General features: G+C 34.9%; 1 protein-coding gene across 2 annotated transcripts in view; it reads left to right on the top strand.

Annotated features, from left to right (window-relative positions):
- The window catches only part of LOC149555552 (serine carboxypeptidase-like 42), a 37,666-nt gene extending 27,291 nt beyond the window's left edge, over positions 1-10,375 (top strand). Inside the window, exons 2-10 of one of the 2 annotated variants that reach the window (XM_089829654.1) lie at positions 5,570-5,677; positions 6,025-6,117; positions 6,343-6,429; positions 6,575-6,660; positions 6,766-7,047; positions 7,208-7,341; positions 8,899-8,991; positions 9,842-9,959; positions 10,056-10,375. In XM_089829654.1, the coding sequence (XP_089685780.1) occupies positions 5,570-5,677; positions 6,025-6,117; positions 6,343-6,429; positions 6,575-6,660; positions 6,766-7,047; positions 7,208-7,341; positions 8,899-8,991; positions 9,842-9,959; positions 10,056-10,211 (1,157 nt within the window). In that variant the 3' untranslated portion in view covers positions 10,212-10,375. Of the gene's footprint in view, positions 1-5,569; positions 5,678-6,024; positions 6,118-6,336; positions 6,430-6,574; positions 6,661-6,765; positions 7,048-7,207; positions 7,342-8,898; positions 8,992-9,841; positions 9,960-10,055 lie in introns of both variants that reach the window. The other variant, XM_089829653.1, reaches the window with a different exon arrangement.
- The last annotated feature ends 2,277 nt before the right edge of the window (positions 10,376-12,652 follow it).

Raw genomic sequence — 12,652 nt, 5'->3', positions numbered from 1 at the left:
TTGGAGAATATCTATCAACCTCACAGTTTCCAATACAAGTGTTGCCAAGTGAGTGACGAAAGCTAGTACTGAGGAGTAGAATATTTCATTTGATTAATGGACTCTTGTATAAAATGGGCCTAGACCAAGTATTGAGAAGGTGTATTATGGAGGAAGAAGTGCAAAGTGTCCTAAGGGAAACCCATGAAGGTCCTTTAGGGGGGCATATAGGACCAGATACAACGACACAGAAAGTACTCCTAGCAGGGCTATGGTGGCTTACCCTATACAATAATGCTAGGGTGGGGGTGGTGAGTTGCGATACTTGTGAACAGCATAGCAACAAGGAGTTGGTAGCTACAATGCACAAACATTGTGTGTACACAGAAAAACAAAGGAGGAAAGTAGCGTAAGGGCATCATAAGGAATGATGTCATCAGAGAAGGCCATGATAGCGAGTAAGGGTAGCCTAGACTTAAAAAGGACGACTCAATTTCCTCCTAGTAGGGTAGACTCGCAACATCCAACACCCCATGGCAAAGAGTTACGTTCAGCCTTTTGTGAGCACATACACACCTACAGGAAAGTGGGCTGTATTACACACTTATATGAGGACATACAATACTAACATACACAAGGATCTGATTTCTTATTCTCTTATGCAAAGAAGAGCATACTCTCTACCTTGTTCGGGACTTACGACTTGACACACTTGTAGATGGACTATGGATTGACTGAGGAAAAACTTGGTTTCAATGTAGGCTCTTGCCTCCTTATATAGAGGGCGTGTTCCCTAAGCAACTCAAACAAGTTTATTACATTTTAAGATCCGTCCATACAAGACTGACACCTAGCTTGGTTCTACAAACTTTATCACAAAGGAATCTCACACAATAATCTCACTAAGGTAAAGCGATGTGAACAATAATGTGAGAGAAAGACAGACACTTATTACAGAATCTCTTTTTGATCATGAGAAGGCTAACTCATGGTTATAATATGGCAGTAACCTTGCCCCTTTTAACCATGGATGGGTCCAATGTTTGCTAACCAAGTATTGGATAACTTGGATGAGTGACAACCCCACTCTTTAGGCTAGAAGTTTCTAGGGTGTTTTGGTGAATGAGCTTCTAGGTCATAGCTTTCATCACTTGAGTTTGATGGTGATATGCCATGTAACACCCTTTCCAAACATTCTTCGAGGGATTCCTCTTTCCAAAGTATTCTATGATGTAGATGAATGTAAGCATAGCAATCTTTGGTATGTGGATCAAATGTTTGTGGTCTAGTATGCTAAATTGTTGAAGATCCAAATTGGTTTGTGAGTATCTGAATGAGCAAATTGATGTTGATTATGAAGCTCTATTGTATCCTCTTGCTGGCCCATACTGCTAAAAAATAAACCTATTAATTGGATCATAAGAATGAAAGGTTAGCTTATGCAAATATCCATAATTATAGGTTGTGGGGAGAATATGATGATCATGAGGATAGACCACTTGAAAATAATTTTCTAAAGGATTTACGATCCTTAACCATCTCTCTTGGTGAGGAATATGAGTGCTACTGAGAATTTGAGTTGGCCATTCAAAAGTTGTTGCACTGGTAACAGTGTGATGAAGATAGGACCTGAATTCTTCATCTGCAGGTTGACATGGATATCTCTGAATAATTGATTTAGTTAAGAGCTGTTGAGAAGCTTTGAAGTGATTCTCCCTTTGTTCTTGATATACTTGCTGAGTGAGGGTTTGAAGATTTTCCTGCCATAAAACTTACTGGCAAAATTATATTCTTCTCTTCTTTCCATGATCATTCTGACATGATGCTAAGACTGTGCTCGAGTAAATTCTACAACAAGCATTCTTCTTCTTTCTTCATACAAATCTTCTGTACATTCTGTCCATGGAGACTGATCAGCTGCATCTCTAAATAACCAATTTAGGTTGTGTGAAACATCTTGTGACTGATCTTGTTCTAGGAAGAGATTTGGTTGAAAAACAACCTCTCTGGTTCCTTCTCCTTGTTCTATTTGATTTAGATTTCTAACATGATGAAGGTTTTGTTGCCCGTGTTGTTCCATGAATTCTCCGATGTGTTCTTGTTGAATCACTCTTCGTTGGCGCCAGTATTCTTCAATAGAATATGGAAGTTCCCATAAAATTTGATGAATATGCTGAAGAATATCTAATTGAGTGAATTCTGTACTACTCCTAAGATGAGTCTGAAGCATTTTCATGCTCAATGATTTGGTTGACAACCTTCTCTGCTCAGGAAATCTGCTAAAACATTTTTTGTTTCTTCAAGATGTTCAGTTTCAAAATCAAAATCCAAGTATTGTGCCCATCTGAGAAGTCTTGCCTGCACTACCTTATTCTTTGATTCTTTCTTGAAAAATCCAGGTAGATTCTTTAGATCACTTCAAAGAACAAATTTTTGGTCACCAATGAATAATTGAAACTTTGGAATGCATTGACCGCAGCTAATAACTCCTTATGACTAGAATGATAATTCATTTCAGATCCTTTAAATGATCCGGATTCATACCTGACAATTTCTTCTTTGGTCTTATCTCCGTGCTTGACTTCTTCAAGAAGAGCTCCCCATGATGTATCACTTGCATCAAATTGAACTATTTTCTTACCATTGCCTGGGATTTTTAATTGAGGCAAATGTTGACATTTGTACTTGATGTCTTGAATAGCCTGATTATACTTCTCTGTCCAAGGAGGAGCTTTTTTGTTAGAGTTCTTTCTTGACTTTTGCATTATTTTTGAAATAGCCAGGTATATAATTAACTAAGCCAAGAAATCTTTGTAAAGATTTTTTTATCTTGTATCAAATTTTTGTATGGCTTCGAGTAGATGTCTTTGAGGAGAAATTTTACCATTTGGTTCAATCCTGATGCCAATAAAGATTAGACTTTCCATACACAAACTTAGCTTAGCAGGATTCAAACAGATACCATGAGTTTGACATATTGACAAGAATTTTTCATGTGTTCAATGTGGGATTATGATCCTGGCTAAAAATCAAAATGTCATCTATGTATGGCTGAATAAACTTAGCATATGGAGAAAATACTTTATCCATTATTCCTTGGAAGATTGATGGTGTTGTCTTAATGCCAAAAGGAAGAACATTCCATTCATAGAGTCCTTGAGGGACTGAAAAAGCTGTTTTATGGCGATCTTCCTCTTTAATCTTCACCTGCCAGAATCCCTTTGTCAAATCAAACTTGCTAAACACATTACAACCTTGAATTCGCTGCCAAATATAATCTTTACTAGGCAGAGGATGCTGATTACTTTCCAAACATGCATTCAGAGGTTTGTAATTAACAACTTGTATTTTTTCTAGAACATAGATTGCATGACAGGAGAAAGGACTAGTGCTAGGTCAAATCAAACCTTTTCCTAGGAGATCTGTTATCTTCATTTCACAAAGCTCTTGATCTGCTTTAGATAAAATCAAATGATTTGCTTTTCTTGCTGGGATCATTTCCTTGCCATTTTGATCCTTCTTCAATTTTAGAGAGTATTCAAAATCTCTTGAGTATTTATTCAAGTCTTTGGTAACAAAGCTTCTGCAAATTGTCTTTGAACTTGTTCTAAACTGGCCTTAGTGTTCTCAGTTTGATGTGTAAACCAAATTCTTTGACCAGGTTTTATAATCTTCTGATTTTGAACAAATGGAAGTTTTGGTAAATATGCTCTAGCTTCATTAATCTGCATTACTTTACCAAATTTGAAAACAATATGAGTTCCTGAAGCACCGACAGTATAGGGACTCTAAGCCTGAAGAGTTGCACTTCCAATAATGCAATGATAGTATTCAACTGGAAACTGGAGAAATTCAGTTTGATGGATTGCATTCTCAAATTGCAAAGGGACCGATGCCTTACACGTTATAGGATTGTTCTTTTCGTTATTGAACTGGTAGTGGTTTTTGCAATGATCCAGCAATCTCTGGGAAAGCAATGCGCACAGGCTAAATTGCAATCTGCTCCTGAGTCCAAAAAAGCACAGAGATTATTCGCTTTCATCCCAAGGATTTTTACAGTTATCAAAAAGGCTGGACAGGGATTAGAAAATCCTTTTAGGTAGGCATATACTTGTTTGTCTTCTTCTGTTGTTTCTGTTGGCTAATTAGTGATTGGTTCTTGTTCCTCATCTTGAAGCAATTCTAAGACAGGCTTAAAAGGTGTTTCTTTGCATTTCAACTGTTCAAGCATAGTAAGATATTTACGTAGAGAAATGAGAGAGCTTGATGATGCATTATGTTCTCTGAGTGGTTATTTGTTGCACCTGGGAAGTGATTTGGTGGATTGACTGCGATTGCTGAAATTGCCCACACAGACACACACACACACACACACACACAAATAAACTCTAGTGTTTCTATCAGACCTTTCTGGTTCTTTAGATCATCCATGGATGCAAGAGAAGAACATACTCAATGCTTCAAGAAAATACAATTTCAGCATTCAAGATCTCCCAAAAAGCTATCCAAAGATGCTCAATTTTCTTCCATACCATACCAGATTTGGCTATTGAGATAGCCACCCAAGATCTAGAGGCTTAATGGAAGCACAAAACACTAAATATCATTTTCACAAGAATAAAGTATATTCTTGTCAACAAATGCAAATAGAATGGGTGTACAATGAATGAGAAATCATTGGTTATATAGGCCAATGTAAGACATAGGATAAAATAGGATCATGACAAGTGTCCTAATCTTTATGATATGTGAAATCAAGTGATAAGATAAAATAAGACCATATTGAAAGATTCCTTTGTACTCTAAGTAAGCTTAAATGGTAGATATGAAAGATACCCAATTGTAAAACTAGTTAAGTAATAACCCTATTCTTATGACCACTTTTTTTTCAACAACCTATGTATAATTATTTAATTCTATTCATAGTTTCGAAAAAAGACATGAGAGGAGCAATCATAAGAAGTGGACTGGTTAGGATGGGTTGCACTGGATGATGATATATTTACTATCTAGGCTGAGGCTACAGTAAGTGAGGAATTTTATTTGAAAGAGAAATTTATAAAATATTCTATTGATTAGTAATTTTCAGTAATGATGCTCAATCATCATATGACACTATGATATGCATTGTACTACATTTTAATTTTGGGCTGCTGAGTTTTAGCGAAATCCTTCAGGATGTATGGTTTTGTGTTTAATTTCACAGCAAATTGCAACATCTTTGGATATTGCAGTTAGCTGTTGGTAATTTTTTTTATTGTTTGCATTGTCAGTTGTTATATTATGATTCGTGAAGTTATTTATTTTGTTAGTTTTTTCCTCTAGCAAGAATAAGTTAGAATTGGAAAAGAATTGAGAGCTGGTTAATTTCATGGTCAAAGTATTTGTATTAGAGATAGTTGAAATTTTTCGGTTGATTCAGTCATTCAGTTGTAGTAGAACTTTAGTTGCCTCAAGATGTATCTTAGCAATTTGATTTGGAATAATAATGTGTGCCATTATTATATAAAGCTTTTATGATTTCTTCTTATGCATTAATCACTTGGATAGATTTATCACATATTAAGTTTTAACACATACATTTGTACAGGCCCGGGATGTTCTTCAATTGGAGGTGGTGCTTTTACAGAGCTTGGTCCCTTTTACCCAAGAGGGGATGGCAGAGGGTTGATAAAAAATCCAAAGTCATGGAATAAAGGTGTTATGATCTATTTATACATAGTTGGAATCTTGGAACAGAAGTGTATATAGAACAAAATTCTATTATGGATGACATTATGTCATTATGATTGATTTCTTATCTCACTGGGAAATGCATTTTTCCTGCTTTACACTGAAATGTTAATAATTTAAACCTATCTTTTTTTCTCTGTCCTTGTTCATGGTGATGTTTTAGTTTCTTTTATTGTCACTTGCATTCTACTGTTGTGATAATTCAGTCAGTAATTGTGTACTGTATTTCTGGGATATTATATTCCTCAGAAAAATTCTTTCCTTGGACTAATTTTATGCTGCTACATTGTGGGACTTGATCTGTACTTGCAGTATCAAACCTTCTTTTTGTTGAGTCTCCTGCTGGTGTTGGTTGGTCATATTCAAACTCAAGTTCAGACTATACATGTGGAGATGCTTCAACAGGTGAGCAATTGTGTCTATTGACTATATCTATTCTTCTTTTCATGGATGTCTTCTAGTTGATATTGACAACTCCGGTGTATAAAGCTCAAATGTAATGAATTAGGAAGCTGAGAGACACTGCCATAAACTTATTTTGGATCATTTTTCTGTTTATTTTGATTGTAAGAAATTTTGAAACTGCTATATGATCTTATGTGGTCTAATAGTTGGTAGATACAGCTGCAGATATGCAGATCTTTCTTCTGAAATGGTTCGACAAATTCCCTGAATACAGATCCAGAGACTTTTTCCTTACAGGAGAAAGCTATGCAGGTTAGGCGTGTGGGGATTCTGTTGATATTTTGCATGTTTCTACTTTGCCACTGAAATGGTATAGCTTTCCTAATGGTTATTTGTTTACAAAATATGAATTTAGATTGCAATAGATGATGTCTAATAAAGTGTAATTGGTAAATAGGGCATTATGTACCACAATTAGCAGACCGTCTTTTAGAGTACAATAAAATGACCAGAGGTTTTAAATTCAACATCAAGGGCATCTCTGTAAGTGAAAATTTAATGCTAAAAGACCTCCTACTTGTAAATTGAGTTCTGAATTAATTGATATTTTTTAGTTTTGAGTTTCTTTTAGCATATTTCATCTTGCAGGTTGGAAATCCACTTCTTAAGCTTGATGTAGATGCAGCAGCAAGTTGGGAATATTTATGGTCACATGGACTAATTTCTGAGGAGACCAATACTGCTATAATGGATCACTGCAACTTTGATGATTATGTTATGAGTGATGATGCACATAATGTATCTCAAGAGTGTGCTGTGGCAATGGAACAAGGAAATCAGGAACTTGGTGACTATGTCAATCAGTATGATGTCATACTTGATGTTTGTTATCCATCCCTTGTTGAACAAGAACTTCGATTGAAAAGAAAGGTTCCAGTGTTTTTTTCTAGTTTAATGTTGTCATTTCTCTTTTGTCTTGACTTGTTTTCCAAGAGTTAGAACTAATTGCTGTTTGAATTATTCAACTGATGATATGCCATTTAAGGCTGACATAAATGGTAACTTTTTGATTTTATATGTTATGTAATAGGTGACCAAAATGAGTCTTGGAGTTGATGTTTGCATGACTTATGAAAGACGCTTTTATTTCAACTTGCCAGAGGTTCAACTTGCACTGCATGCTAACAGGACTAAATTACCATATCTATGGAGTATGTGCAGTAGGTGAGTCTCTATTCACTTTGCAGTTAGGGAATTTTGTTGATGCTAGGGAAACAAAATCTTCATTTTTGTTTTGGGCAATCAATATGTGATAAAACAAAATAAAGGCCGTCAAAAAATTCTCAACATACACACAATGAAGTATAACTTGTTAAAAACAATTGTTATACATCATAGACATATATAATAAACTAATGGTTGACATTTTTCTTAGAATCTTTGTACGCATCAATATTTTGTAGCTGAGAACTTCTGAAAGACTTTCTGCAAAACTATAATGTTTGATTTTTTGGGATCTTTTCGTGGACTCTAATTTGTTGTTTAGATGAAGTCAACTTTGAAAATATATAAGCAATTGCAGAACTGCAGCATGTTAGCTGCTGTTTGAAATTCACCTCTGATCATTTTGGCTCTCGAACCTTCTTTTCTGTAGTGTCATGGACTATTCCTGAACATTTGGAATAGAAAAACAATGCCCGTAGAAATGGTTGCGAGGACAGTCGAAAGAAAATGTATGTGGTCAATGTTCACATTCGAAGCCATTTTAAATATAGTTCACATGTTTATTACAGCGTGGATTTTTTCACATTTGGTACTCTTGTTTGCAACATCTATAAATTAGGAAGTACTGAATATTTTAAATTTAATAGAAGGGAAAATGAAGAGTCTAAGGGGAAATTGACGTTTTGGTTGAAGCTTGAGTGGAAATTCTGGAAAAGTGAGTTGGATAAAAATAAATCTTTTTGCATTTGATTGAAATGAACTATCAGGATGCTCAAAATTGACAGTTATACTATTGCAGGGAGAAATGTATATATGAGAGGTAAAGCTCACTTTAATTTTGAGACTATTCATGGCTGTCTGCTAATTTCAAGTTTCTTAAATTTGCTTTAGTGTTCCAAAAGTATTATGTGGCTTCTAATTTGATTTGTATACCATTCAAAGTGAGGGTTTTTCTTCACATTTTTTTTTTTCTAAATCCCTTTTCAAACATCCAATAGAAGAATTGGCTCTGCTGACTGGTATAGTAAAACCAACATTTTCAGACTGCCCTTTTATGTCACCTAATGGTATGATGATTGAGGCTACGTGATTCTAGATAACTGATGTTGGGTACAACGTAGTGAGTACTGCTTCAGTATACTAAGATTTAGAAGTATACTCTCTAAACAACAGAGGAATTAGTCTAAAAATGCTAGGCGAAATAGTGTGATATTCAGGGATATGCATGCTCAACTATTGGTTATGGATATCTTCTTTCTGAAGATATTAGAGTTGTTAAAGTGTCTGTAATTTAAACAAATATCTGGATCTCTGTGTTCCCCAAAGGAGACATCATTTGCATGACCTGGTAAGAATAAAAAAACTTGTAACATATGAGACATTGTTTTGCAATGCATTGTACAATTGAGACTACAAAATTTGAGTGTATTCTAGAGATCGATTTTCCTTAGATCCCTTAGTTATAATGTGAGCAATTTTTTTATCCTAATTTTATTAATAGACATGAAACACAAGACACAATTTCCTATATGAACTTATACTTTGTTGTTGTACCAGTGTCTTGAATTACAACTCGCTTGATGGGAACATCAACATTCTTCCAGTGCTGAAGAACATAATTAAACAAGGTGTCCGTGTTTGGATTTTCAGGTAAGCATGAACAAATAAAGAAATTGTCTGTCTTAATTATTTTATCTTTAGAGAGGCAACCAAATGGGTTGTTCATAATATGCAACTCAGTCAATATTTCATTTGCATCAAAGTCATGTTTTTGCCTAAGTCAAATAAAGTCTGGCATCATCCTCCATTTCCCATGCTGACGTCTTGTCTTGAGGAATAAAACTCACATCGAAATTAACTGGATTTACTTATTGATTTGATTCCAGTTCAAATTCACTCCTAACCATTTTAATGTTTGTGCATTAATGCTTTCTTCTAGTATAAAACAGGAGTTGTGTTTCTTGTTCTCGTCCAAACTTTTCAACCTCTAGAACTTGTAAATTTAAGTCACTTTACATGTGCGCAGATTACTTTTGGATTTGATTATATATTTTTGCAATCAACGTTTTGGATCATACTCAATGACTCATCACTAGCAATAGCAGAGTGATGGATTGGATTGCAGAATTAATCTTAAAAGGAGGCGTAGGGAGGAATTCTGAGGTGCAGGGCAAGAGCAAAATTACTGCTTGTTATTTTTGGAATCCAATTCATCAATCTCCTCTTCTTGATTATGGAATACTGAGTGTAAACTGAAATGTTCATTGAAAAGTATACACAGTTCAATCGAAAAGCAATCATACACGCAACTACCTAGTCTGTGGAAAACTCATGCTAACTACTTTACACGTGCTAATCTACATTTTAGTGATAAGTTTATTGTATTTTTTTTTGGTTGATTATATCAGAGTTACATCTTTTTCGTGCTTCTTGCAAAACAATGCCTTGAAACATTCAGCGAGTTATGTGCAATTAAAAGATTGAATTGTCTTATCCTCAGTGGTGATCAAGACTCTGTAGTACCATTAGTGGGTTCTCGATCACTAGTTCGCCAGCTGGCAGACGAACTAAATTTGAGAGTGTCTGTTCCATATGGTGCATGGTATCAGAATAGACAGGTATGTATTGTTTCAACATATAATATTTGTATTTTATAGTACTGCCGTGCCAAAAGAAGACGCGTTTTCTGAAAGTTGTGTCTATATGATCGGCAGGTAGCTGGTTGGGCAATAGCATATGGCAAGATATTGACCTTTGCAACGGTAAGAGGTGCAGCTCATATGGTTCCATTTTCGCAACCATCTAGATCCTTTGTCTTGTTTCAGACATTTTTGTCTGGTAAAGTCTTACCAGACAAACCTGGAAGGTAGCGGAATTGGGCTTGTGAGAGTGATTATGTAATACTGTATGGAATTGGAAATTATTTATTCTTGCTCAGGCTAAAAGTGCCTAGAATATTGTCATTATTATCTTCAGTTTGTGTGCACATTCAGACTCTGAGCAAGATATTAATATTAATTGTTCAAAATTTATATCTGATGTCTTAATTTCTTGGCCATTTATTTAAGAATTAGTTCATATGTGTTACTGTGTGTGCGCGCATGGTGTAATCTCTAGGTTAGCTTTTTAAGAATTTCTTCATGTGTTACTCTACATGTCTGTTTCTACATGCTATACTGTGGCCATGGCCAGAGATGATATTCATGTTTTATCACAGTGCACTGTGACTATATGATTGATACTATATGCCTGAAATTGCACTTGCCTTCGACTGGTAAGCATCCATACATTCAGAATGTTTCTGTGATCATTATTTCAAATTTTCAAGGCATCTATCAAACTCATAGAAGTTATTTGTAAAATTCATTTATTTTCTTAGGAATGGTCAATGTCTCATATTTCTTAAAGTCATTCATATTGGCAACTATTTGTTTCTAGTCATTTTCCTCATACTGTAGTATAGAAACCATGGTTTCAAACTTCCACTACATGGTGGTTTGCTCTAGGGTTTCCTATCTTACGCTTTTATTATTTAATCATAGTGTCTTCTTATAGTGGAATTACTTTCATATCAAAGCTGTCTCATGACATAGTAACATTGTTTGAGTGGTGAAATTTCATGAACACATGAAAAGATCACCTTCCCCATAAAAAGATCACTTTCCTTTAAAACTTATTTCATCGAGTAATTATTGAAGCATCCTTATTTCAACCATAAAATATTTTAATTGTAGCCTATAAACTCTTCATTAGCTCTTTGTCTTCATATGAAGATCTTGTCTTGGTCAATTTTGTATCACATCACCAAGGATTCAAGGCATAAGTGACAACATGAAGAGGCGTGGTCCATCCTTCATGCATCTTTTCTTCAATCAAGGCATATGAAGAAAGATCTCTAACATATCTATTATCTTCTTAATTAAAGGAGATCTTAATCTAGGGATGCAAACTGGGGATCTCAAAATCTAAACGACATATCGTTGGAACATAAATAGGGTTAGTTAAGTTCATAATAGAAGAGTTGGGCATTTGAATTAATGTTCCTTTGTTGCAATTGGTTTGAGATTGTGAAGTGTGTGTGTCAATGAACTAGAATAAATTATAGATAATTGAAAACTTCAACTTAAACAATGAAATATAGAACTAGTCATCAAAACAGTAGTTCGGATTTGGGAATAAGAGATCAAGAAAAACTTGAATCTGCAATTTGGAGAAAAATGTTATACATGGTTGCTAGCTGCCCCAGTCTAGGTGCTCGTGCCTGTTTGAAGTTTGGGATCATCTATCAAAGTCTTCTCTTTACATTTCTATCCCCCTTAGTGGCTGGATTTGACTTTGTACACATGAAACTTGGAACAATTGTATAGAAGCTTTCCTATGTCAAACCCCATGTTGGCATTCCTACATCTGCAACAACTATAATTAATGAAAAAAGAGCTTATCCTTTGGAAGGCAATAGATAAATCATAATTGAAAATTTGAAATATCGTATTGACAAGATTATACCTTAAGAATGATAATGGTGGTGACCTAATGCTCTTTAGACAAGTCCTCCAAGTGTTGATGCAAGAACACAATAAGTCATATTCGAATATATGTTGTTGTAGGTTGCCGCTCCTTGAATTCATGTATGCTCTTGAATTGAGAGAATACTCTTGCTTATAACTTCTTATCTAGATTGCGAATGATAAATTATTGCTTTATATAGGGTTTGCAAGGTATATGCAAATTTAGTTTGACATCCAATTATCATCTGAAAACATTGGGATTGGTTTACAAATGATGGAGGTTGACATACACATTTGAATGTGGCCCCTTTTTGGAGAAACCAAGACATTGGATACCTTAGTCCATAAGAACTAGGGTGCTAGATAAACTAGTCCTTTCAAATAGGGAGAAAGAAAGTTTTGTTAGAATAATAGGACCCATAACACAATCTAATCTTGAGAGTAGGATAGGATTATTCCCAAACAAGCTTAGAATGACCTAGGGAAAGACATACTAAGCCAAAGGTCCAAATATAGTGTAAAATTTTGAAGGGATACAATTTACTACACTACATCTAGACCTTGTTTAGCAAGGGCATGAACTCAAAATTGTAGGTAAGTAGAGATAAAGAGATAGATCACCTAACGTCAAGAGAAGATTGGGATAGGATGACATTAAGTTTAGGGAAGCAAGACATCATACATATGATCTTATCAATCCACACAAATTTAGATTTACACACATATATAAAGAAAATACCAATTATATTAAGAAAACAAAAGGTTCCATGTCACCTTGGTGAAGAGACCTTGATGTAAAGGTT

This window comes from Cupressus sempervirens, chromosome 5 (genome assembly GCF_028749045.1).
Source record: "Cupressus sempervirens isolate cs-2001-9-10 chromosome 5, ASM2874904v1, whole genome shotgun sequence".
Classification (NCBI taxonomy): Eukaryota; Viridiplantae; Streptophyta; class Pinopsida; order Cupressales; family Cupressaceae; genus Cupressus; species Cupressus sempervirens.
Note: the sequence above shows the minus strand (reverse complement) of the source record. Positions and strands in the feature narration are given on the sequence as shown.